Here is a 26,338-nt window from a genome sequence, read left to right as displayed (position 1 = left end):
AGACAATGACCCCAAGCACACTAGTAAACGAACAAAATCTTGGTTCCAAACCAACAAAATTAATGCCTCGCAGATGTGAAGAAATCATGAAAAACTGTGGTTATACAACTAAATACTAGTTTAGTGATTCACAGGATTGTTAAAAAAGCAGTTTGAACATAATAGTTTTGAGTTTGTAGTGTCAACAGCAGATGCTACTATTATTGTGAACACCCCCTTTTCTACTTTTTTTACTAATAGCCCAATTTCATAGCCTTAAGAGTGTGCATATCATGAATGCTTGGTCTTGTTGGATTTTTGAGAATCTACTGGTACCTTGTTTCCCATGTAACAATAAGAAATATACTCAAAACCTGGATCAATCTTTTTAGTCACATAGCACTACTATTATTCTGAACACTACCCTAAATGCAGTCCATTTACCATCTTATGTGCACAGTAACATTTCAAGTTCTTAAAATATTCCTCTTCTTTTTTCACTTCGAAGCTGTGTATGGACCAAAGATGGGACAAAGGTGCTACACAGTTCTTGCTTTTTTCCTTCACTGCACAGAACGGACTACCGTATGGTCAAATATTGTAATGTGTCTGCAGTTCTTCTGCAATATGTTGCTGAGTTAAACTGAAACTTTTATGCTATTGCAGTATCACATGGTATCGTGTAACCAACTATAGTCCGTCATTGTCCACTGTGACGGACACAGTTGTCACTTTTTAAGGAATAAAATGAACCATGCATAGAAGTAGAGGTATGTGCTCTTTGAGCTACCATCTATGTTGAAGGAGTGTCTCTTTAAACCCAGCAGTGATTCTGTTGAAAAGCAAACACTTACCAGACAGATACCTTCCAGGGCTTGTGGAGTCACCTTCAAGCACTGGGTCACCATGCGGTCCAGGTCTCTCCTGAAGTCAGTGCCCACCTGCAACATCGCCAAGCATGGGCACCTGTCTTTGGGATCTGTATTTCTCAGGTATTCCTGGAATCTCTTGTGACGCATTACAACACCACAGTCCTCAAGTGCTGTGCTGGGGAGCACAGACATGATCCTCAGCAAAACATTGATATTTCCAAAGTACTGCATCAGTGGCAAGCGTAGTGTATGAAATATTGTGTCTGGGATAGTCACAGATGCTTTGGTCTTCCATGTCACTCTCCAGCAGCACAGCTCTGTGAAGAAGTTGTCAGCATCTGGGAGATCACTGCTGTAGAGAGGGGGCTTCGACTTTAAGTTTTCAAACATGTAACTGATTAAGACAGACCGCGGAACCAGAGAAAGAAAGTTCAGAGCTTCTTTGTGGTCCTCAGAAAAATGATCTTTAACAGCAGCGATAAGGTTATCTATGAGGGGTGCACTTAACCCATCTTTGTAAACTCCTACTGGTTTCATCATGCCATCCCTTGACAAAGGGCTTTCGGGCACCTCCACCTGCCCTCTTAGATTCTGACCCATCGCACAGGCTTCATCGTACCAGTTCTGGTGAAACACCTTCATGTTTGTTTTTACTCGGGTCAGAGTGGCCACAATACCACTGATTTGACAAAGTTGGGAAGCAGCACTGAAGTGGCCCTTCTGGAGACCTGCACTTAACTCTCTGGTAAAGGACGATGCATTTTTCAGGACTACCATGGCAATAATAAAATCGTAGTCCATCACTTTGCAGAGAAGCATACCAGCTTGATCAGCCACATCAGCTTTCCATCTCTGAGGGTTATTCTTGATTTTGTCAAGACATTCAACAAGGGGCTCTAGCATCTGAACAAACACCTCATATGAATCATGTTTTTCTTGCCAAAGAGCACAGAACTTCCCCTGTAACTCTTGGACCTTTTCATAGTTCTCTTTAAGACCAACATTAATCACATGATCTAGTTGCTTTTCGAGAGAAGCATTACTTCCAAAAAACATCAAAACTTCCTCAAATGCATCCAAGGCTCTTTTTACAGCAGGCACTGGGATGGATTTGGACCACCATGTGTTGAAAGAGTACGAGGAGCAGTGTGTACTTATAGCAAGGGGGTATTTTTCCTGTATTTTGCAAGCAAAGGCTTTCAGCTTGTAGGAAACATCACCAGATCCCAGGTAAGCTTGACCCCTGCAGTTGCTCAAATCAAGGTGCCACTCAGCAGTTACTATATCCAAAAGGCGTTGTACCAGGACATCACAATCAAGATCAGCCTGAAGGAATCCCATCAACTCCAATCGCATGACATCGAAACTGTCCAAAAACCGAAGGAAAAGGGGAAGGTAGTCTTTATCCCCTAATTTCACAACACCATCAATGAACAATGAGAAGAATGAAGTCCCCACTTCCATGAGAATTCCCTCTCGGACTGCATTTTCACACACACTGAGAACCTCTTTCATTTCAGACTTGGTCACATACTCAACTTCTCCATCTTGCACAGATGAAACCTCACAATGTTGCCTGCTTTGACTGCTGTATGCAGCAGTCACTGCAGCCTGCAGAGCAGACTTGAGAGCTTCTCTATCAGTCTCTGCACATTTCATCTCCACTAGCCTTTCTGCATCCATCTCCAGATTTATAAGTTGTAATTCTTCTTCAGCATCCTTTTCTGCATGGTTTTCATCAGTTGGCACTGAAACACAGATTGGAATAGTCTTGTGACACATAGCTGAACACATCTGCAAATACTACATCTACAAAGTAGGATTTCCAGTTTTTTTTTACGTGTACTAGAGAATCTATATGAAGAAGTCTTTCAGCTGTCCATAATATACTGTAGCCATCGCAGATGGTTCCCTTTACATCTATAATAGCACTGCAACATTAGTCCAGAATTAAATGTCAAGTAATGAAAATTTTTATTTTTAATGTGAGTTGAAGTATTTTATCAGGGACAAATTATAGTAGGGGTTGGTGTTAGCACAAATATTTTGAAATACCCCCTTAAAAATATGGAGAGTTATTATAAACAAGAAAATGCAAATCATTGACCAACTGATCTAGTCTAACCCCCCTGTACATGGCATGGCAATGGTAGGGCATCTCTACCCGAAGGTTCACTATGCCTGAGATACCTCGCTTTCCCTGCCGAAATCGAGTGACCCCTTTCATCTCATGAAGGTAGGGGGTGGTACTATTTTGCATAATTAAACATTGCTGTGTATTACCCCTTTAAAAATATGGGGATGGTTATTACGTATGAACATGAAAATGCAAATCATTGACCAAATGATCTAGTCTAACCCCACTGTACATACCCCCTGAAGTAGAACACCCCCCTGCCAAATCATGCATTTTTCGCTCCAAAATGCTGCCTGGCAATGACAAAGAGCCTATAAATCAATAAAGAAAACTATTTTAGTAGCATTTTCTTTTATCACACACAAAAATAGTATTACAGGAACACTGTACATACTGTGAGGCATTTATGTCCATAATGAACCCCATATTTTTATGGATACACCGCAACGTTCAATTACGCAACATACAACCGCAGTTCCGATGAAGTTGGGACGTTGTGTGAAATGTAAATAAAAACAGAATACAATAATTTGCAAATCCTTTTCAACCGATATTCAATTGAATACACCACAAAGACAAGATATTTAATGTTCAAACTGACAGACTTTTTTGTTTTTGTGCAAATATCTGCTCATTTTGAAATGAAAGCCTGTAACACATTTCAAAAAAGCTGGGACAGTGGCAACAAAAGACTGGGAAAGTTGATGAATGCTCAAAGAACACCTGTTTGGAACATTCCACGGGTGAACAGGTTAATTGGAAACAGGTGAGTGTCATGATTGGGTATAAAAGGAGCACCCCCAAAAGGCTCAGCCGTTCACAAGCAAAGATGGGGTGAGGATCACCACTTTGTGAATAATTCAACAGTTTAAGAACAATGTTTCTCAACGTTCAATTGCAAGGAATTTAGGGATTCCATCATCTACAGTCCATAATAAAATCAGAAAATTACAACATTGAATGCCTGTGACATTCGATCCCTCAGGTGGCACTGCATTATTGTGTAAAGGATCTTACCGTGTGGGCTCAGGAACACTTCAGAAAACCATTGTCATTTAACACAGTTCGTCGCTATACATTTACAAGTGCAAGTTAAAACTCTATCATCATCTTCTTCTTCTTCTTTGTCTTTCGGCTGTTCCCGTTAGGGGTCGCCACAGCAGATCAATCGTTTCCATCTCACCCTGTCCTCTGTATCTTCCTCTGTCACACCAACCACCTGCATGTCCTCCCTCAGCACATCCATGAACCTCCTCTTTGGTCTCCCTCTTCTCCTCCTGCCTGGTGGCTCCATCCTCAGCATCCTTCTCCCTATATACCCTGGGTCCCTCCTCTGCACATGTCCAAACCATCTCAATCTCGCCTCTCTGACTTTGTCTCCAAACCGTCCCACCTGAGCTGTCCCTCTGATATGTTCATTCCTAATCTTGTCCATTCTTGTCACTCCCAAAGAGAATCTCAACATCTTCAGCTCTGCCACCTCCAGCTCTGCCTCCTGTCTTTTTGTTAGTGCCACTGTCTCTAAACCATACAACATAGCTGGTCTCACTAGTTTTGTAAACTTTCCCCTTCACTCTTGCTGATATTCTTCGGTCACAAATCACTCCTGCCACCTTTCTCCACCCACTCCACCCTGCCTGCACTCTCTTCTTCACCTCTCTACCACACTCTCCATTACTTTGAACAGTTGACCCCAAATATTTAAACTCATCTACTTTCACCACTTCTACTCCTTGTAACTGCACTATTCCACTGGGCTCCCTCCCATTCACACACATGTACTCAGTCTTGCTTCTACTGACTTTCATTCCCCTTCTCTCCAAAGCATATCTCCACTTCTCCAGACTAGACTCACCTTCTCTCTACTCTCACTACAGATCACAATGTCATCTGCAAACATCATAGTCCATGGGGACTCCTGTATGATCTCATCTGTCAACCTGTCCATCACCACTGCAAACAAGAAAGGACTCAGAGCTGATCCTTGGTGTAATCCCACCTCCACCTTGAATGAGTCTGTCATTCCGACTGCGCATCTCACCGCTGTCACACTATTCTTGTACATGTCCTGTACTACCCTAACATACTTCTCTGCCACTCCAGACTTCCTCATACAAAGCCACAACTCTTCTCTTGGCACCCTATCATAAGCTTTTTTTAAGTCCACAAACACACAATGTAACTCTTTCTGTCCTTCTCTGTACTTTTCCAACAGTATTCTCAGAGCAAACATTGCATCTGTAGTGCTCTTTCTCGGCATGAAACCATATTGCTGCTCACAGATCTTCACCTGTTTTCTAAGCCTAGCTTCTACTACTCTTTCCCATAAGTTCATGCTGTGGCTGATCAGCTTTATGCCTCTGTAGTTACTGCAGCTCTGCACATCACCCTTGTTCTTGAAAATAGGAACCAGCACACTTCGTCTCCACTCCTCAGGCATCCTCTCACTTTCCAAGATTTTATTAAACAATCTGGTTAGAAACTCTACTGCCATCTCTCCTAGACATTTCCATGCCTCCATTGGAATGTCATCTGGACCAACTGCCTTTCCACTCTTCATCCTCTTCATAGCAGCCCTCACTTCTTCCTTGCTAATCTCTTTTACTTCCTGATTTACTCTCACCACATCATCCAGCCTTTTCTCTCGCTCATTTTCTTTATTCATCAACTCTTCGAAATATTCCCTCCACCTTCTCAGCACACACTCCTCACTTTGCAGCACATTACCATGTGCATCTTTTACCACCCTAACCTGCTGCACATCCTTTCCAGCTCTGTCCCTTTGTCTGGCCAATCGGTACAAGTCCCTTTCTCCTTCCTTACTATTCAACTTCTTGTACAGCTCACAATATGCCTTTTCCTTTGCTTTTGCCACTTCTCTTCTCGCCTTACGCTGCATCTCCTTGTACTCCTGTCTACTTTCTTCATCTCTCCGACTATCCCAAAACTTTTTCGCCAACCTCTTTCTCCTTATGCTTTCCTGGACCTCTTCATTCCACCACTAAGTCTCCTTGTCTTCCTTCCACTGTCCAGATGTCATACCCCAGATGTCATAGGGTTAAGTTAAAACTCTATGATGCAAAGCGAAAACCATGCATCAACAACATCCAGAAACGCCGCCGCCTTCTCTGGGCCTGAGCTCATTTGAAATGGACAGACGCAAAGTGGAAAAGTGTGCTGTGGTCTGATGAGTCCACATTTCAAATTGTTTTTTGGAAATCATGGACGCCATGTGCTCCGGACAAAAGAGGAAAAAGACCATCCAGATTGTTACCAGCACAAAGTTCAAAAGCCAGCATCTGTGATGGTATGGGGGTGTGATAGTGCCAATGGGCAACTTACACATCTGTGATGACAATGCTGAAAGGTACATCCAGGTTTTAGAGCAACACAGTGACATCCAAGCAACGTCTTTTTCAGGGACGTCCCTGCTTATTTCAGCAAGACAATGCCAAGCCACATTCTGCACGTGTTACAACAGCGTGGCTTCATAGTAAAAGAGTACAAGTACTAGACTGGCCTGCCTGCAGTCCAGACCATTGAAAATGTGTGGCGCATTATGAGGCGCAAAAATACGACAACAGAGACCCTGGACTGTTGAACAACTGAAGTCATGCATCAAGCAAGAATGGGAAAGAATTCCACCTACAAAGCTTCAACAATTAGTGTCCTCAGTTCCCAAAAAGCTTATTGAGTGCTGTTAGAAGGAAAGGTGATGTAACACAGTGGGAAACATACCATTGTCCCAGCTTTTTTGAAACCTGTTACAGGCATCCATTTCAAAATGAGCAAATATTTGCACGAAAACAAAGTTTATCAGTTTGAACATTAAATATCTAGTAAAGCAAAAACAAAGAGTTCACCGTGCTTCTGCAGAGCACAAACAAATCTGGTGCAACCAGGCAGGACCAATTTGTAAAAAAGAAGAAATAACTGGTGCAGCACAGAAAGAAATAAGTGCAAAAAGTCTTTAATAAGGTGCTGAAAGGAAAAAAATGTTCAAAGTGACTGACGTTTCGATGTGAGAGTCACATCTTCCTCTGAGGAAGAACATTTGAACATTTTTTTCCTTTCAGCACCTTATTAAAGACTTTTTGCACTTATTTCTGTGCTGCACCAGTTATTTCTTCTTTATTAAATATCTGTCTTTGTGGTGTATTCAGTTGAATATAGGTTGAAGAGGATTTGAAAATCATTGTATTCTGTTTTTATTTACATTTTACACAATGTCCCAACTTCATTGGAACTGGGGTTGTAGCACCACCCCCGGGCAGTTCGGTGACTTAGTGGTTAGCACTGTTGCCTCACAGCGAGAAGGTCATGGGTTCAATTCCCGCCTGTGGCCTTTCTGTGTGGAGTTTGCATGTTCTCCCCATGTTTGCGTGGGTTTTCCTCTGGGTGCTCCGGTATCCTCCCACATCCAAAGACATGCGGGTTAGGTGGACTGGAATCTTTAAACTGTCCGTTGCTGTGCAAGAGGGTGTGAATGTGTTTGTTTGTTTGTTTGTGGCCCTGTGACAGACTGGCGTCCTGTCCTGAGTGTACCCCACCTCGTGCTCTATGACTGCTGGGATAGGCCAACCCGCAACCCTGAAATGGACTAAGCGGTTGAAGATGAGTGTGTGAGTGAGTGAGAGTACCATCCCCTAATTATAAACTTTCATTGGTTACTTTCAGACATGACAGCGTTTGCTCAACTTCATTTGCTTTGTGTGCAAATTTAGATTTTTTTGAGTTCTGAACTACCGTAGTTGATGGATATAAAATAGTCAGGTCCATATGTATTTCATTGACAATGGAGATGAAATAAAAATCAAGATATGCTTGTAGTTTAGACTTTCAACTTTAATTCAAAGCATCTAAACATATCATACAAATCATTTACGAATTGCTGCCATTTTTATACAGTCCCTCCATTTCTAGAGGGCATAATTGGTCAAAAATAACACCAGTTATCACAGTTAGCGTTATGCAGGTTAGTGCGCTTGATTTCAGTGCGGAAGGTTCCTGATTCAAATCTCACCCCTGCCACATTTCTCCATGTAATGTGGAGTTGTGCCAGGAAGGGCATCCAGCGTAAAACCTGTGCCAAATCAACATGCAGATCCACTGTGGCGACCCTGAGTGCAAACGAGGGAGCAGCCTAAGGGACTTATATCACAGTACGCATTACAGTATGCTGTGTGAATACATCAATCCGAAGATACAACTCACTCGCCGGACAGTTTCAGAGTGAGTAAAGAACACTGGCAAAACAACAGACCCACTCCAAGCATTAGTATCATTAATGCTTCTTGCAATTTACCAGAGGCCAAAATATGGCCATCGGGTAATGCGAAGGCTTTGCACCCGTCCTTCGGTCTGTGCTCAGCGTAAGTCCAGTTCTATTACTGCCAGGGTCTTCAAATTCACAGGGAACATTCTTGGGAAACAGACGTTAGACAAGTTCAAAGATGGCTAACCTTGACCTAGTTTAAGAAGTCAAAAGGTCATATTCTGTTTCCTACTGTTATACTCATGGCTGACAGCATGACTCATGCAAATCTGATTTTTTGGAGGGTGACAGCTAATCAAAGAAGAGAAGCAACGTGACATCACTGACTGGTCTCTCTCTGGCTACTAATCCAACATGGCGGAATCCACTCCAAAACCGCTGTGTTTCTGTGTAAATCTAACGTTTCTAATATATTATGTAAAAGTTAGCAAGAAATAAACACTTGTAAAACTGAAACACTGTTTTTGCAACCTAAAAACACTTCTGGAGTGATTTACAAGACATTTTGCGGATGTCAGCGCGCACGTGCATCACAAGAGGTCAAAGGTAACATCGGGTCTTTTCAAAAGCCCATGTACGAGGTCTGTCAATAAAGTAACGGTCCTTTTTATTTTTTCAAAAACTATATGGATTTCATTCATATGTTTTTACGTCAGACATGCTTGAATCCTCGTGCGCATGCGCGAGTTTTTCCACGCCTGTCGGTTACGTCATTCGCCTGTGAGCACGCCTTGGGAAGGAGTGGTCCCGCCCCCTCGTCGGATTTTCATTGTCTGGAAATGGCGGAATGAAAAGGACTTTTTTCCATAAGAATTTTTTCAGAAACTGTTAGACTGGCAGCTGGAAACCATTCGAAAAAATGATCTGGCTTTCGTTGAAAATTTTACGGGCTTCACAGAGAATAAGGTCCATTACTACAGCTTTAAGGACCCCTTTAAGGTCCGAGCTGCGACGACGCGGCACAAGCCACCGGACCATTTCTAAACGGATGGCTCTGTGGATACGAGACCGTCGTGTGCTCTTTCTCTGGTTATCACAAGAGCTGGACATCAGCCATTTTCCGGCAGATTTTACTTTTAACAAGAGATTTTGTCATGGAAAGCCGCGCGGAGGCTTCACGCGTAAAGACCGATTCGCTCTGGAAGCGAGACAAAGGAACACCTCTGTTTCGGCGTGTTAGAGGACAAGTTTGGACATGCCTATCTCGGCTTTCAATGCTTACCAGTCCAGTAAGTATCAGAGAAATTGTGGAGAGCTGGACATGCCTAACGCAGGAAAAGTAGGGCGTGGTTCTGCATCTTTTGTATCCTGAGAAACCAACATTTCTCAATATTGCACCCAGTGAGTCAAAACTTCGCACATTCAAGAAATACTGGTTTCTCAGAATGCAAAAGGTGGGGTATCACTCCTTACTATTTCTGGGTCAGGCTCAAAACTTATCAATCGGCCCTCATACACAAAATGAATGTTGAAACAGTGACTGAATTTAAACTAATGGCATGCCATACATTTTCAAAGATCATCTCACCTTGGGAATGCTTCTCTTTCACATCATCATCCTAAAAGAAAACATAATTTAAAGGAGAATTGTTTCATCACTTAAACATCTGATTTCCATAATATTCCTACAAAATCTACTCACCATTTGCAGTAACTGCATTATGTCTGGATGTTTCTGTACATAGGACTCTACCATTTGCTCCACACTGAAGTGCACATCTTGATTGACAAAGACATAGGCCATGCTGCACTTTCTTTGGTCTGATGGTGTGGCTCTCAGGTAGGAGTGACACCTCTCCAGCACCATATGGTACTGTCCATACACATCTGCCTCTGCATTCACACATGGAACCGTACCCAAAACCCGCAGCAAACTCTGCACATTTGGGTAAAACCCAATATCTGGAATCTTAAGAGTAGCAAACACCGTGGTTGGTAGGATTCTGCGCTTGCTGGCATGCCTCCACTTGACTTCCCAACAGCCGAGCTCTTCGTAGAATGTGTCTGGTCTCGCAAGGTTGTTTAAGTTGGCGTCTGCTACTTTATCCCTGCGAATACTGAAGTTGTGGTCAGCCATGTACGATGGCACCAACGATAGCCACCTGAGAATCCTCACCATCTCTATGCTGAACACTCTCTTCACCTCTGCAACAAGATACTGCAGGATGGGGCGGCTGAGAGTTTCTCTGTAAAAGTCCTCCAGTGGCGCCTCAGTTGCGGCTTCTTGTTCCATATCCGGCTTAATGACTTCAACCCCCAGTTTCCTTGCTCGACCAACTGCATCTGAATACCATCTTTTGTGGAAAACTGCAACCTCCTGTTGGTATTTGTTTAATAGTTTTAAGGCATTGGAAATTGTGTACTGCAAGGTGCTGCTGATGCTAATTATTCCCCTGAGACTGGAGTTGAGTATGCTCACACAACAGAGGGTGTTCTTCAAAACAACAAGCGTGATGATGAAATTAAAATTCTTCAAGACTGGCTTGAGTTTGGCCATCTGTTGAGCGGTGTCTTCATCCACCTTTGAAATCATCTCATTGATGCAGCTCAGGAATGGCTCAAGGATGTCTAACATTGTGTGGAAGACATCAGTACCATATTCCCAATTTCCAACAAGAGCAGCCTTGATTCTGTCCACTTCTCCTTTTATATGCCCATATGTCATCTGGATATTTCCTTCTAATCTTTTTGAAAGTTCTGGTATTCTCCTGAGTAATGACGCTACCTCTTCCACAGTGTCTGCCACATTTTGAATAGATGAAACAGGCATGCAGCGAATGATCCATATGTTGAAAGCATATGGGTCACTTGGTGACAGAACTACCTGAGGAAATTCTTGAAGAATCCTGCAGGTAAGGTCTCGCATCTTCTGACACATACTGCCTGTAACCAGATAGGTGAGCCCTCGGCAATTGTCCATTTTCAGCCCCCACTTATTTCTCAACTCAGAGAGAAGCATGTAAAACAGATTCTCAGTGTCCATGTCACATGGAAGGAACCCAATAAGATACTTTTGAGGGAATCCGGACACTGTGACGGACCTGATAAAAACAGGGATTTGCTCCTTTCCTTCTATGCTTGTCACATCCTGAAGGAGAATGGAGAAGTATCGTGCCTGCCTGAGGCTGTTCTTTATCTCCTCCCGCATGAGATCTTCACTGAATTGGAGGATTTCTTTCTTGTCAATTTTCTCTACACAGACAGGATTGAGAGACTGCTGACCTCTTGCGCTGCTGATTGGCTCATCTTTGCTGATGTTTGCACCATTGATGCTGAATCCAGTCAATGCAAGGATTTCTTTAAAATAGGCTTTAAGAGTCTCCTTTGCTTTCGAGCTGGCTGCATCCTCATGCGTCTGATCATCTTTTTGTACTTCAGATGTATTGTTGCTCTCTGTAGGTACCTCCTTTGGCTCATCTTTCACTTCTGGTATTTCTGTGTTTTCTGAAGACAGGAGACATTGCTTAAACAATAAAACAAAGCAATTTGTGTAATGATACATAAAGCAAGGACAAATACATTTTAAAACAGTCTTTTGTAATGCTATTTTTTTGTCCCCCTACAATGAAATCAACCATACCTTTTGTTTTCTTCACTGAACCAAGTTCCTCTGCAGACTGGAAATAAGAAAACAATAATTACAACCTTGTTTTCTAAACTAAAAACATTAGAAATCATTTTGTTAACTCAAACACTTACAGGATCTCTTGCCCGTTTTCTGTTGCTGGTTGACTGATTGTTTACTGGTGCAGAAAAATCAAATATGGTGGGAACAGCATCTTCCTTTAAGATACAACCCGAGGTACTCTGTGAAGAGGCGGGGAGGGGAAACAGTTAAATTGCCATTTCACTTGTGAGGTGAAAACAGGATACTGTGTGGGTATCTTCTTATTATCGTTCTCCAACCAACCATCTGGGCATGTCACAAAAAAGCAAGCAGTATTCCAGAAATACACTGTTACTTATGGAACATAAATCAAAAACACAATGCAGTCAGAAAATAATTAGATGCTTATTTATTTCAAATGACAGCTGGTCTGCCTGGGTGGTTGTCACCCAGGTAGTGGAGCAAATAACTGATACAATCCTTGAAATAGTGATACAAGCACCAAATGTGGCACAAATACTCCTTAGACATTACTCTTTTGAAAAAACCGACTGGCTCTTTAATTTTCAATAGGCAGCCAGGTCAGCCAGTGGGTCAGCTAATAGGATTAATAAATGGAATAGTTTTGACAGTGTTGAATGCTTGGTCTGCAAAGTAAAGGTCAAACAAGGTCAACTTCCACTGGATTCTATGACATGTGACATATCTTACCCCATAACATGATAACTATAGTCTGGGCCCCGACTTGCTACACTTTTTTCTTGTTTTTTTTTTTGTTTTTTTTTCCTTTTAGTATGACCCCTAAGGACACCTAAATAAGTGGTCTGCTTTGCTGGAAATATCGCAAACTGAAACTGTGGCCATTTTTGTATATGCACCTTTGGTCGCTTCACCAAAAATAGTGAAAAATGGTATTTTCTCTTAAACTCTTTAGTGTACTGACATCAAGTTCAAATATGCATTTAAAGAACTTTTTTTATTACTTAGAACCAGAAAAATCTGAAAATGAACCCCAAATTTCATAATTTTCTCAGTTTTTCACATATACTTCATTTGTAATAAAATTTTCCTTTTAGTAATCATATCAAGCAATGTGTCATTCTTTCATGTGCAGAATGTAGACTCTTCTGTGAAAAAAAGTGAAAAATTGACCAAAAAAAGGATCAGTGATGATTTTAGTGAGCCTCACCCTCAGGCCTCATATTGCAATTTGACCAAAACTATTGCTGTTAAGAATAAATAAGAGGTAAACAGGAGAATTCCAGCTAATAAATAGCAATAAACATACATGAGGGCTACTTCAATGTAATACAAATTTGTATAAATTTAAAATATTTTATAATTATGGTATTTTTATGCTATTTACACTTGTTTCAGGAACTAGCAGCTTCATATTGGAGACAATGTTTTCTAAAATACTACAGAATAGGCATGAGGCAAATGCCCTGTCTTTCAATTACCTTGCTAGTTGCACTGTACAATGTACCTATAAAATACAATCAATTTATATGTATATACTTTGTTGTGTTCTGCAGGTTTCTGGAGTTGCGCTGCAATTAGTGGTAAGAAACAGTAGATAAGGATCTGGCTTGCCTGTCTTATAATATTCACTCATTATATATTGCTGTTGCAGGTAATGAAGACAGGTGAAAATCTGAAGACCTGCTTCCTGAATCATGGCGCCAGAATTTTCAACAAAGCAACCAAAGAGAAAGCAGCCTGTTACAAATTATACTGCTTAATATGCTAGAAAAAAACAGACACTAACTCTGGACCTCTGCAAAAACTGACAGACCAATGTTATCCTGCACTCTTATATGCTGTCACTAACAGGAAGGATGATGTCTCCTTCAGACTTGAAGATGAGTTAAAATCTCAATCTGAATTTCTCAAGAATCCTGTGTCATGCTCGATGTCATTCCATGTACACAAACCGCAAAACTGCTGATCAAAAGAAATTCAAGTTTGCAAAGCAAACTTGCACCCCACCTACAGCAGGACAATCAACTGAACCAGATGGCAGTTATGCCCCAAGAATAACATGATCTTTCACACCACAGCCTATTATCTACAAAGAGGAATGTTTCATTTGTGGAAGAGCCCGCACTACAAAGGGTGATGGTTTCAACATTAGACAGACAAAATTCAGTCTGGGATAAAGAAAATTAACTAGGAGATGAAGATATGCTACGCAAAATCCATGGTTCTAACAAATGCATGGACATGGTGGCAGAAGACTTTCGGTACCACAGAATCTGCATGAGCTCCTACTTGACCAGACATGCTCAAATACAGGTCAAGTCAAGCACTTACACAAGTCCATATGATGCTGCACTGAATAAGCTGGTATCTCAGATAGAAGAGCCTCTTTTCAGACATGGAGCTGTTTTCTTCATTACAGGTCTGAGGAATGAATTCCGAAAGTACCTTGAAGAATATGGGGTGGACAATGCTCAGTCATACAGATCTCACTACTTGGCAGCCTGACTCCGAAAATACTATGAAGTAGATGGCAACTGCAGAATACAGATTGTGCCACAGAAGGGATCTTCTAGCTTGGTATGCACTACAGACCTGAGCATAGGCTGCCTGATGTCCAAATTACAGAAACTTAGACTGTAGAAGAGTCAGAGTATGAAGAAAGTGGTGATGAGATTGCAACTGATGATTCCATGATCTCCTCTTACTACACTGCAAAAACAATACAGAAGGAACTCAAGGATCATTGGAAGGCAGAGAAGAAGGCAATGAAGAGTGCCAGAGCAGGTTAGCCTGAAAGTGAGGATGAAGGCACAGCACTACAAATGGAAATATCATACATGGAGGCATCACAGAGCGTGAGCTGCAGCCTGTACAATCACTTGGCATTTTTATTAACGGATGCCTTACCCGAGGTTAATGAGGATGGTCGAGTGCATATTTTTTCTGGCATATTAAGCAAGCAGTATAATTTGTAACAGGCCGCTTTCTCTTTGGTTGCTTTGTTGAAAATTCTGGCTCCATGATTCAGGAAGCAGGTCTTCAAATTTTCACCTGTCTTCATTACCTGCAACAGCAATACAGTAGTGTTCAGAATAATAGTAGTGCTATGTGACTAAAAAGATTAATCCAGGTTTTGAGTATATTTCTTATTGTTACATGGGAAACAAGGTACCAGTAGATTCAGTAGATTCGCACAAATCCAACAAGACCAAGCATTCATGATATGCACACTTAAGGCTATGAAATTGGGCTATTAGTAAAAAAAAGTAGAAAAGGGGGTGTTCACAATAATCGTAGCATCTGCTGTTGAAACTCAAAACTATTATGTTCAAACTGCTTTTTTTAGCAATCCTGTGAATCACTAAACTAGTATTTAGTTGTATAACCACAGTTTTTCATGATTTCTTCATATCTGCGAGGCATTAATTTTGTTGGTTTGGAACCAAGATTTTGCTCATTTACTAGTGTGCGTGGGGTCATTGTCTTGTTGAAACATCCATTTCAAGGGCATGTCCTCTTCAGCATAAGGCAACAAGACCTCTTCAAGTATTTTGACATATCCAAACTGATCCATGATACCTGGTATGCGATATATAGGCCCAACACCATAGTAGGAGAAACATGCCCATATTATGATGCTTACACCACCATGCTTCACTGTCTTCACTGTGAAGTGTGGCTTGAATTCAGAGTTTGGGAGTCGTCTCACAAACTGTCTGCAGCCCTTGGACCCAAAAAGAACAATTTTACTCTCATCAGTCCACAAAATATTCCTCCATTTCTCTTTAGGCCAGTTGATGTGTTCTTTGGCAAATTGTAACCTCTTCTGCACGTCTTTTATTTAACAGAGGGACTTTGCGGGGGATTCTTGCAAATAAATTAGCTTCACACAGGCGTCTTCTAACTGTCACAGCACTTACAGGTAACTCCAGACTGTCTTTGATCGTCCTGGAGCTGATCAATGGGTGAGCCTTTGCCATTCTGGTTATTCTTCTATCCATTTTGATGGTTGTTTTCTGTTTTCTTCCAAGCGTCTGTTTTTTTTGGCCATTTTAAAGCATTGGAGATCATTGTAGATGAACAGCCTACAATTTTTTGCACCTGCATATAATTTTTAAAAATTTTCCCCTCTCCAATCAACTTTTTAATCAAACTACGCTGTTCTTCTGAACAATGTCTTGAACATCCCATTTTCCTCAGACTTTCAAAGAGAAAAGCATGTTCAACAGGTGCTGGCTTCATCCTTAAATAGGGGACACCTGATTCACACCTGTTTGTTCCATAAAATTGATGAACTCACTGACTGAATGTCACACCACTATTATTGTGAACACCCCCATTTCTACTTTTTTTTTTTTTACTAATAGTCCAATTTCATAGCCTTAAGAGTGTGCATATCAGGAATGCTTGGTCTTGTTGGATTTGTGAAAATCTACTGAATCTACTGGTACATTGTTTCCCATGTAACAATAAGAAATATACTCAAAACCTGGATTAATCTTTTTAGTCACATAGCACTATTATTATTCTGAACACTACTGTATATAATGAGTGAATATTATAAGACAGGCAAGCCAGATCCTTATCTACTGTTTCTTACCACTAATTGCAGCACAACTCCAGAAACCTGCAGAACACAACAAAGTATATAGATATAAACTGGTTGTATTTTATAGGTACACTGTACAGTGCAACTAGCAAGGTAAGTCAGGGCTCGCAAAATCACTAGCCCGACGTCCCGGGGCTATGTGCTTTTTCACTCGGGCTACTAAAATTTTACACCCCCTGCCCGAAGGGCTACCTAAAAATATACCCGATATCTTGGCTGGCTGAGGATGAGAGGAGACGGCGCCGTCCTTCTGTGTGTTACGTTCTCTCTCTCTCACTCACTCACTCACTCTCCTGCTCTCTCCCTCGCTCTCCTGCCCGCTTTCTCACACAAGCCAGCCGCATGTTCACAAAGCACTGAGTACGATGAAGTGGGAAGAATAGGAAGCAAAACAGTTGCTGGTTTAGTCTGCAGTCACCTCGCTACTATTCAGAATTGAAGCATCGCAAACACTCGCCAATATAGACGTCTTTTGATGGTAGGTTAATAAAGTAAAAAAAATAAATAAAAAAAAAACAGCACATGTGCGAAACAATTGTATTTATTTAGGTAGGTATTTATTTTGCCATAGGTATTAAAGGCACTGCGCTGCGGTGGTTTGAATCATATTTGTCTAATAGATTACAATTTGTTCATGTAAATGGGGAATCTTCTTCACAGACTAAAGTTAATTATGGAGTTCCACAAGGTTCTGTGCTAGGACCAATTTTATTCACTTTATATATGCTTCCCTTAGGCAGTATTATTAGACGGTATTGCTTAAATTTTCATTGTTACGCAGATGATACCCAGCTTTATCTATCCATGAAGCCAGACGACACACACCAATTAGCTAAACTGCAGGATTGTCTTACAGACATAAAGACATGGATGACCTCTAATTTCCTGCTTTTAAACTCAGATAAAACTGAAGTTATTGTACTTGGCCCCACAAATCTTAGAAACATGGTGTCTAACCAGATCCTTACTCTGGATGGCATTACCCTGACCTCTAGTAATACTGTGAGAAATCTTGGAGTCATTTTTGATCAGGATATGTCATTCAAAGCGCATATTAAACAAATATGTAGGACTGCTTTTTTGCATTTACGCAATATCTCTAAAATCAGAAAGGTCTTGTCTCAGAGTGATGCTGAAAAACTAATTCATGCATTTATTTCCTCTAGGCTGGACTATTGTAATTCATTATTATCAGGTTGTCCTAAAAGTTCCCTAAAAAGCCTTCAGTTAATTCAAAATGCTGCAGCTAGAGTGCTGACGGGGACTAGAAGGAGAGAGCATATCTCACCCATATTGGCCTCTCTTCATTGGCTTCCTGTTAATTCTAGAATAGAATTTAAAATTCTTCTTCTTACTTATAAGGTTTTGAATAATCAGGTCCCATCTTATCTTAGGGACCTCGTAGTACCATATCACCCCAATAGAGCGCTTCGCTCTCAGACTGCAGGCTTACTTGTAGTTCCTAGGGTTTGTAAGAGTAGAATGGGAGGCAGAGCCTTCAGCTTTCAGGCTCCTCTCCTGTGGAACCAGCTCCCAATTCAGATCAGGGAGACAGACACCCTCTCTACTTTTAAGATTAGGCTTAAAACTTTCCTTTTTGCTAAAGCTTATAGTTAGGGCTGGATCAGGTGACCCTGAACCATCCCTTAGTTATGCTGCTATAGACGTAGACTGCTGGGGGGTTCCCATGATGCACTGTTTCTTTCTCTTTTTGCTCTGTATGCACCACTCTGCATTTAATCATTAGTGATCGATCTCTGCTCCCCTCCACAGCATGTCTTTTTCCTGGTTCTCTCCCTCAGCCCCAACCAGTCCCAGCAGAAGACTGCCCCTCCCTGAGCCTGGTTCTGCTGGAGGTTTCTTCCTGTTAAAAGGGAGTTTTTCCTTCCCACTGTAGCCAAGTGCTTGCTCACAGGGGGTCGTTTTGACCGTTGGGGTTTTACATCATTATTGTATGGCCTTGCCTTACAATATAAAGCGCCTTGGGGCAACTGTTTGTTGTGATTTGGCGCTATATATAAAAAAAAAATTGATTGATTGAATTGATTGATTTATTTAATTCACTTATTCTTTCTTTGAACACAGATGGATTTACGTCGATATTTTAGTTCTGTGCAGCCAAAAAACACAGGTCAGAATGAAGAGGGGGCAGAGAAAGAGGGGCAGTTCAGCACAGATGAGCAGGCAACCACAGAGGACCAGGCCAATTCAGCGTCAGAGCAGCCAGCCTCCACAGGAACAGAGCGACAAGCCAGCCCAAAAGGAAAGAGTTCTGAAAAATCAGACTATGAAGCAAAAAGAAAGCGCACATTTGTGGTTTCATGGACTAAGGAATTCCCTTGGCTGGAATATGATAACGTGAACTGTGCGCATATTAAACAAATATGTAGGACTGCTTTTTTGCCTTTGCGCAATATCTCTAAAATTAGAAAGGTCTTGTCTCAGAGTGATGCTGAAAAACTAATTCATGCATTTATTTCCTCTAGGCTGGACTATTGTAATTCATTATTATCAGGTTGTCCTAAAAGTTCCCTGAAAAGCCTTCAGTTAATTCAAAACGCTGCAGCTAGAGTACTGACGGGGACTAGAAGGAGAGCGCATATCTCACCCATATTGGCCTCTGTTCATTGGCTTCCTGTTAATTCTAGAATAGAATTTAAAATTCTTCTTCTTACTTATAAGGTTTTGAATAATCAGGTCCCATCTTATCTTAGGGACCTCATAGTACCATATCACCCCAATAGAGCGCTTCGCTCTCAGACTGCAGGCTTACTTGTAGTTCCTAGGGTTTGTAGGAGTAGAATGGGAGGCAGAGCCTTCAGCTTTCAGGCTCCTCTCCTGTGGAATCACCTCCCAATTCGGATCAGGGAGACAGACACCCTCTCTACTTTTAAAATTAGGCTTAAAACTTTCCTTTTTGCTAAAGCTTATAGTTAGGGCTGGATCAGGTGACCCTGAACCATCCCTTAGTTATGCTGCTATAGACTTAGACTGCTGGGGGGTTCCCATGATGCACTGAGTGTTTCTTTCTTTTTTTGCTCTGTATGCACCACTCTGCATTTAGTCATTAGTGATTGATCTCTGCTCCCCTCCACAGCATGTCTTTTTCCTGGTTCTCTCCCTCAGTCCCAACCAGTCCCAGCAGAAGACTGCCCCTCCCTGAGCCTGGTTCTGCTGGAGGTTTCTTCCTGTTAAAAGGGAGTTTTTCCTTCCCACTGTCGCCAAGTGCTTGCTCACAGGGGGTTGTTTTGACCGTTGGGGTTTTTCCGTAATTATTGTATGGCCTTGCCTTACAATATAAAGTGCCTTGGGGCAACTGTTTGTTGTGATTTGGCACTATATAAATAAAATTGATTTGATTTGAACAAAACAATGTTCTGTCAAGTGTGTCGTCAATTCCCTACAATTTCTGACTCCAACAATGCTTTTGTACTTGATACTAGTAATTTAAGGAAAGACCCCATCAGAACCCATGACAACTCCCTGTCACATAAGAAGTAAATTAGTGCCCAGTCTGCAGCTTTATTCCCAGAAGAGACACCAATTGCAAAAACCATACAACACATGAACAAAGCAAGCAGGATATAATGACGAGACTTTTTAGAACAGCATTTTATGTTGCAAAAAGTGAATTGCCAATGGAAAAATTTGGCAGTCTTTGCAAACTTCAAAAAGCAAATGGCATAGATGTAGGTTCTACTTACCACAATGACCATGCCTGCAGAGATTTTATTAGGGCTATAGCAGAAACATCTAGAGACCAGATTCAAAAAGATATCAAAGACAGCAGGTTTTTGTCTGTGCTCGCAGATGGGAGCACAGATGCTGGGGTTATTGAACAGGAGCTGGTTCATGTTAGATATGTAAAGGGAAATGGTGACATATCTACCTACATGGTGAAATGCCAACCAGTCAGAAGCTCAAATGCTGCAGGGGTTCTAGAAGCCATTGATGAAGCTGTGGACCATGTAGGCATCAGGGCAGACACTTGGAAAAAAAAAGTGGTCTGTGCCAATTTTGATGGTGCTGCTGTAATGATTGGAGAAAAAACTGGAGTAGCTGGGCGGCTCAAAGAAAGGGCACCTCACATCATTACTATACGAGGTCTATTAGAAAAGTATCCGACCTAATTATTTTTTTCAAAAACCATATGGATTTGAATCACGTGTGATTACATCAGACATGCTTGAACCCTCGTGGGCATGCGAGAGTTTTTTCACGCCTGTCGGTTACGTCATTCGCCTGTGGGCAGTCTTTGAGTGAGGAGTGGCCCACCCTCTCGATTTTTTCATTGTTTAGGAATGGCTCAGAGACTGCTGCTTTGTTTGATCAAAATCTTTTCAAAACTGTAAGGCACAACTGAGTGGACACCATTCGATAAATTCAGCTGGTTTTCGGTAAAAAATTTTAACGGCTGATGAGAGATTTTGGTCTGGTAGTGTCGCCATAAGGACGGCCCACGGCGCCTGACGGCGATCTGCGCTTCGAGGCGGCAGTGCCTCGCCGTTTCAAGTTGAAAACTTCCACATTTCAGGCTCTGTTGACCCAGTAAGTCGTCAGAGAACAGAGAACTTTCAGAAGAAGTCGGCATGAGGAGTTTATTCAGACATTCCATTGTTAACAGACATTTTGTAATGAAAGAATGTGCGGGCAGAGTCGCATGTCGGGCCGGACCCGACCGCGCGGGGTCGCGACAGGAAAACACCTCAGTTGGAAACCTTAACGGGCAAGTTGGAACATGCCCAAGCTGTTAAACAATTTCTCAGTTACTCACTTGTTGAAAGCCATCAAAAGCTACCTGAATTTTACAAATGGTTTTCAACACGGAGGTGTTTTTCCTGTCGCGGCGCACACAGATTCGCCGAGTTGTCACGGAAACGACTCGGCGAATTTGCGCGCACGTCTCATTACAAAATGTCCTTAAACAGCGGAATGTCCGCATAAAGTCCTCATGCCGGCCTCTTCTGAATCTTCTCTGTTCTCTCACGACGTCCTGGGTGAATTAAGCCTTAAATTAGGATGTTTTCAGGTCGAAACAGGCCGACGACGGCGCCTGGAAGCGCTGCGTGACATCCCGCTCCATGGGAAGTCCTTACACCGACAGAAACACCCCATAATCTCTCATCAGCCGTTAAACTTTTCACCGAAAACCAGCTTAATTTCTTGAATAGTGTCCACTCGGATATTCCTCACAGGTCCAGAAAAAATTTTGATAAAGCAACGCGCGCTGTCTCGAGCAGTGTGTGAAACAAAGGAATTCAGCCGAGAGGGCGGGACCACATCTCACTCAAGGCCTGCCCACAGGGAAATGACGTCACCGACACGCGTGAAAAAACTCACGCATGCGCACGAGGGTTCAAGCATGATTGGTGTAATCGCACGTCATTCAAATCCATATAGTTTTTAAAAAAATAAAAAGGTAGGATACTTTTCTGATAGAACTCGTACATTGTGTGGCACATAAATTAGAGCTGGCAGTGGTGGACAGCATTAAAGGATGCGAGTAGGAGGAAGTGGTGTTACACCAGAAGATGCTGCAAAAGCAAAGGGGATTGCGCAGGAGATGAAAAGGGAGAGATTTATTAGATTTCTGCATTTTATGTTAGATTACAGCACAATCCTTTCCAAATGCAGCACTGAAATGCAGCATGACAAACTGAGCATTATGCGAACAAATCAGTTAGTTGAGAGCACAACATCACACCTAATTAGCCTTAAAACCAAGCCAGGTGAATTTCAAAAATCCCTGGACACCAAACTCACAGTAAATGATGATGAGAGTATTTCTTACAGTGGAACAAAACTCACAAAAAGCCAGCGACCTGTTAGGAGGGGATGTGAAGACAAGGACAAAAGTGCCATTAGTACACTGTTCCTGAAGACACAGTTAAGTACATGGACAACAGATTTAAAAATCTTTCTCAAAGACCCTTGTCTTGCTTCAAAGTTTTTGACCCTTCTACTCTTCCCAGCTCAAGACAAGAGCTGTCAACTTTTGGGGATGAAGAGGTGGACTGTCTTGTCAAACATTTTGACACTTTGCTAAATGAGGAGGAAAAAGGAAAAATTCCAGAAGAATGGATGGATCTAAAAATGTGGCTTTCAGCACACCGTGGTAGCAAACTAGACACCTTGTACAAAGATCTCTTATCTGAGAATCCTGAAAACCTGTCCCATGTGTTGTTGCTAGTGAAGTTAATGCAGACACTAAGTCCATCAACAGCCATTTGTGAGAGAGGATTTTCCTGCATGAACCGTGTGAAAACAGTATACCGCACAAGTCTCCAGGCTGAAACACTGAATGACCTTATGCACATCTCCATAAATGGGGAATCAGTGGAATCCTTTTGTCCTGAGACAGCAATTCATTTCTGAGCACAAAGAGCACAAGACATATTGTACACAAAACAGGAAAAACAGTGAGCAGAGAAGAGGAGACTGTGGCACAAGAGGAAATGTCTGAAGATGATGAGACTCTTCCCTCAACAACAACTGGCATTTTCTAATTTGCCAGAATAATCCATTTTCTTGTTATTGTTCTGTGTTAATAAAAGTTCCAAAAATGTTAATTAGGTTAAATGTGTTATCACTTGCATTAAAACATTAAAAACAAATGGGCCAGTTCATTTCGGGCTACCAAAACCTGAAGAGTGCCTGGCCGAAGGGCTACTAGGGATTTTGAAATTTTGCGAGCCCTGTAAGTGAAAGACAGGGCATTTGCCTCATGCCTATTCTGTAGTATTTTAGAAAACATTGTCTCCAATATGTAGCTGCTAGTTCCTGAAACAAGTGTGAATAGCATAAAAATACCATAATTATAAAATATTTTAAATTTATACAAATTTGTATTACATTGAAGTAGCCCTCATGTATGTTTATTGCTCTTTATTAGCTGGAATTCTCCTGTTTACCTCTTATTTATTCTTAACAGCAATAGTTTAGACCTGAGGGTGAGGCTCACTAAACATCATCACTGATCCTTTATTTTTTGTCCATTTTTCACAGAAGAGTCTACATTCTGCACATGAAAGAATGACACATTGCTTGATATGATTCCTAAAAGGAAAAGTTTATTACAAATGAAGTATATGTGAAAAATTGTGAGAAAATGATGAAAATTGGGGTTAATTTTCAGATTTTTCTGATTATAAATAATAACAAAAATGTTCTTTAAATGCATATTTGAACTTGATGATATCAGTACATGTATTGTGTGTGCCTGGGGTTCATTTTTTGGTAGCCTACCCAACCCACTAAAGAGTTTAAGAGAAAATACCATTTCTCACTATTTTTGGTGAAGCGACCAAAGGTGCATATACAAAAATGGCCACAGTTTCAGCTCGCAATATTTCCAGCAAAGCAGACCACTTATTCAGGTGTCCTTAGGGGTCATACTAAAAGAAAAAAACAAAACAAAAAAAAAAAACAAGAAAAAAGTGTAGCAAGTCGAGCCCGGTCCAACCCCTTTTTTTGAGCTTTTGAGTCGGTGGGGCCCAGACTACTAAGCATGATACATGATCCAAACTATTCCTTTTTAAAACCATATTAACTCAACTAATAATATGCATCATGTTTTACCAAAATTGGAGCAACTTTAGCTTTTGGCCCCTGTACAAACTGACACTGACCTTTGTCACCATTCTTGCTGTTTTTATCCCATAACTCCATAGAATTCAGTCACAGATAGTCCAAAATAGACATTTTTGGAATCTTTATGATCAGGCAAATAATGTGGTATAGTTTTCAATATGATTGGAGCATCTTTTAATTTTGACCTCTGTGTAATTCTTCAACTGACCCTCTACCTGCCTATTGAAAATTCAAGTGGCCAATCGTTTTTTTTCAAAACAAGAATGTCTAATGACACGTTCACACTGGATGACACGCGACCCCACAAATTTGCATCCCTCGCCTGGCGATGGACGCGCCACCATCGCCCAGTGTGTCACTCTGCTTTGGCTGCGAAAATTCGCCCCAATGCATCATCAAATAGGAGGAGCTTCCATTCCATCATTAGCTTCCATAATGACTGACACCAGTGCATGCAGTGCAGGGCAACCATACTGGGAGTAAAAAAAACAAAAACAAACAAAAAAAAATCCACTGGTATGCTCAAAACAGCAAAAGAATAACACTACCAACCTACTTTTCAATCATCTGCACATTAGTGGTATGGCAATGTCTGAAGAAATGTACCCAAACAGCCATATTTGTTTCCTCGAACATACCATTTTATATCAAGCCTGCATCTTTCTTTGAAGTTGGCACTAGTCAATATCTACCCTGCAAATGTTCTGTACAGTATATAGTCAGAAATTTATAACTTCACACCATTGTATAAGTATGATCTTTTTTCTTCAAAAGCCTGACAGACAATTAAATCATCATGTTGCTCTGTAATGCTAACTTTGAATTAATTGCAAAACTCTTTGGTGGTTAGCCATGTGAATTTGTGTCAATGTCAACAACAAATTAAAAGGATGGTTTTTATGTGTCACAAAATGGACAGACAGAGAGAGAGCGAGAGTACTGCTGCTGAAACAATATGTCCACAGAGGTTAATACCTGGACACAGATAATACCGTACATTGGGGTATTTCCGCGTAAGATTATCAAAATGTCAAAATCTCATACCAACTTTGAAAATTTTACAAACAAAAATTATGTGCATTCATCTTGTTGCAATGTATTAAAAATATATTAACTCTAGATATGAACACAGATCATCTTCAAACTTATAGTGAATAACATTCAAAAACAGCCTCCAGTTTTAATTAAATACAACTCCAGCACTAGTTCAGCAACAAAACAAAGACAACACACAGATAATTACAACATTATGAACATTTTCACAATAACTAAATGCAATGTCATTATTACAAGAAAGCATGGTTCTCACCAGCATTATAACAGTGTGACGGCTAAAGGTGCACTGACACGAGCATGCCTGAGACTCATGGGCCTGTCACAGTGGCATATTCGTAGAGCTGCTCATTACAGCCCACTTCACGAGGAGTTTTTTCTCAATATGCAGCAGCATGTTGAGGGCCACGTGCGTAGGACGTAAGAAATTAAACCTGTTTAATTTTCTTCGGCGTACAGCACAGCATGGAGCCTTCACGTGAGTACATGCAGCGCCGTGCTACTGTCCACTACTGTGAGCCCGCCCACGCTGCAACACGGTACTGTGCGCCATTTCACATCTCCCTGTTGTTCTTCTGGAGCTATAAATACTGCAAGATCGTTGCGTCACTTTATCATACTGGACTCATATGAGGAGTGTTTCACTGTGTCGCATTGTTTCATAAAAGCACTCTCTCGCGTGTGCTTCATAATTCTCTGTGTGCAACTGGTGCCCCTCTCGCGTCTTCTCTGTACCCGTTAAAGAAGAGTTTACTCTCCAGCACGACACAGGTCATGATGTGCGGTGAAGCAAAGGCATGCCTGTGTCAGTGCACCTTAAGCATCCCCCAAACCCCTGGCTTTTTAAGGTGATTTTTCAATCCCATTACACTGAGAACAAAATCCTGCTAAGAACTCTGTAAAGGGAAATAACTGTTACCTGCTGGGAGATCAGTGAGGGTTGAAAGTGCTTTGCACAAAGTTTGTACAGTTTATGCAGCTGCTCGGGAGGCTCAGATGCCAAATCTTGCCGATGACAGTTATTCAACCATTCTCTGCATCTGTGAAATACAAGGAGGAAAGAACATACAAAAAGAAGCAATGAGTCAGTTGAAATAAATGCACAGTGCGGACAACAGCCTGTCACAGTCAATATGACTGTTTTTCCACTTTAATTTAGACTCCAGTGAATTTTAATGCTAAAATAAAATTCACAGCACAGCAGTTCTAATAATCATAAAAGGCACAGTAGATA

At 41.4% G+C, this 26,338-nt stretch overlaps 1 protein-coding gene across 1 annotated transcript in view; it reads right to left on the bottom strand.

Annotated features, from left to right (window-relative positions):
* si:dkey-250d21.1 overlaps nt 1-26,338 on the bottom strand; it is a 121,339-nt gene that overhangs the window by 39,236 nt on the left and 55,765 nt on the right. Inside the window, exons 2-7 of the mRNA XM_034179123.1 lie at nt 26,024-26,223; nt 11,963-12,070; nt 11,844-11,880; nt 9,906-11,707; nt 9,792-9,822; nt 834-2,599 (exon numbers count right to left, since the gene is read on the bottom strand). Of these exons, the coding sequence (XP_034035014.1) occupies nt 834-2,599; nt 9,792-9,822; nt 9,906-11,707; nt 11,844-11,880; nt 11,963-12,070; nt 26,024-26,223 (3,944 nt within the window). The remainder of the gene's footprint in view (nt 1-833; nt 2,600-9,791; nt 9,823-9,905; nt 11,708-11,843; nt 11,881-11,962; nt 12,071-26,023; nt 26,224-26,338) is intronic.

This window comes from Thalassophryne amazonica, chromosome 9, assembly GCF_902500255.1.
Source record: "Thalassophryne amazonica chromosome 9, fThaAma1.1, whole genome shotgun sequence".
Lineage (NCBI taxonomy): Eukaryota > Metazoa > Chordata > Actinopteri > Batrachoidiformes > Batrachoididae > Thalassophryne > Thalassophryne amazonica.
Note: the sequence above shows the minus strand (reverse complement) of the source record. Positions and strands in the feature narration are given on the sequence as shown.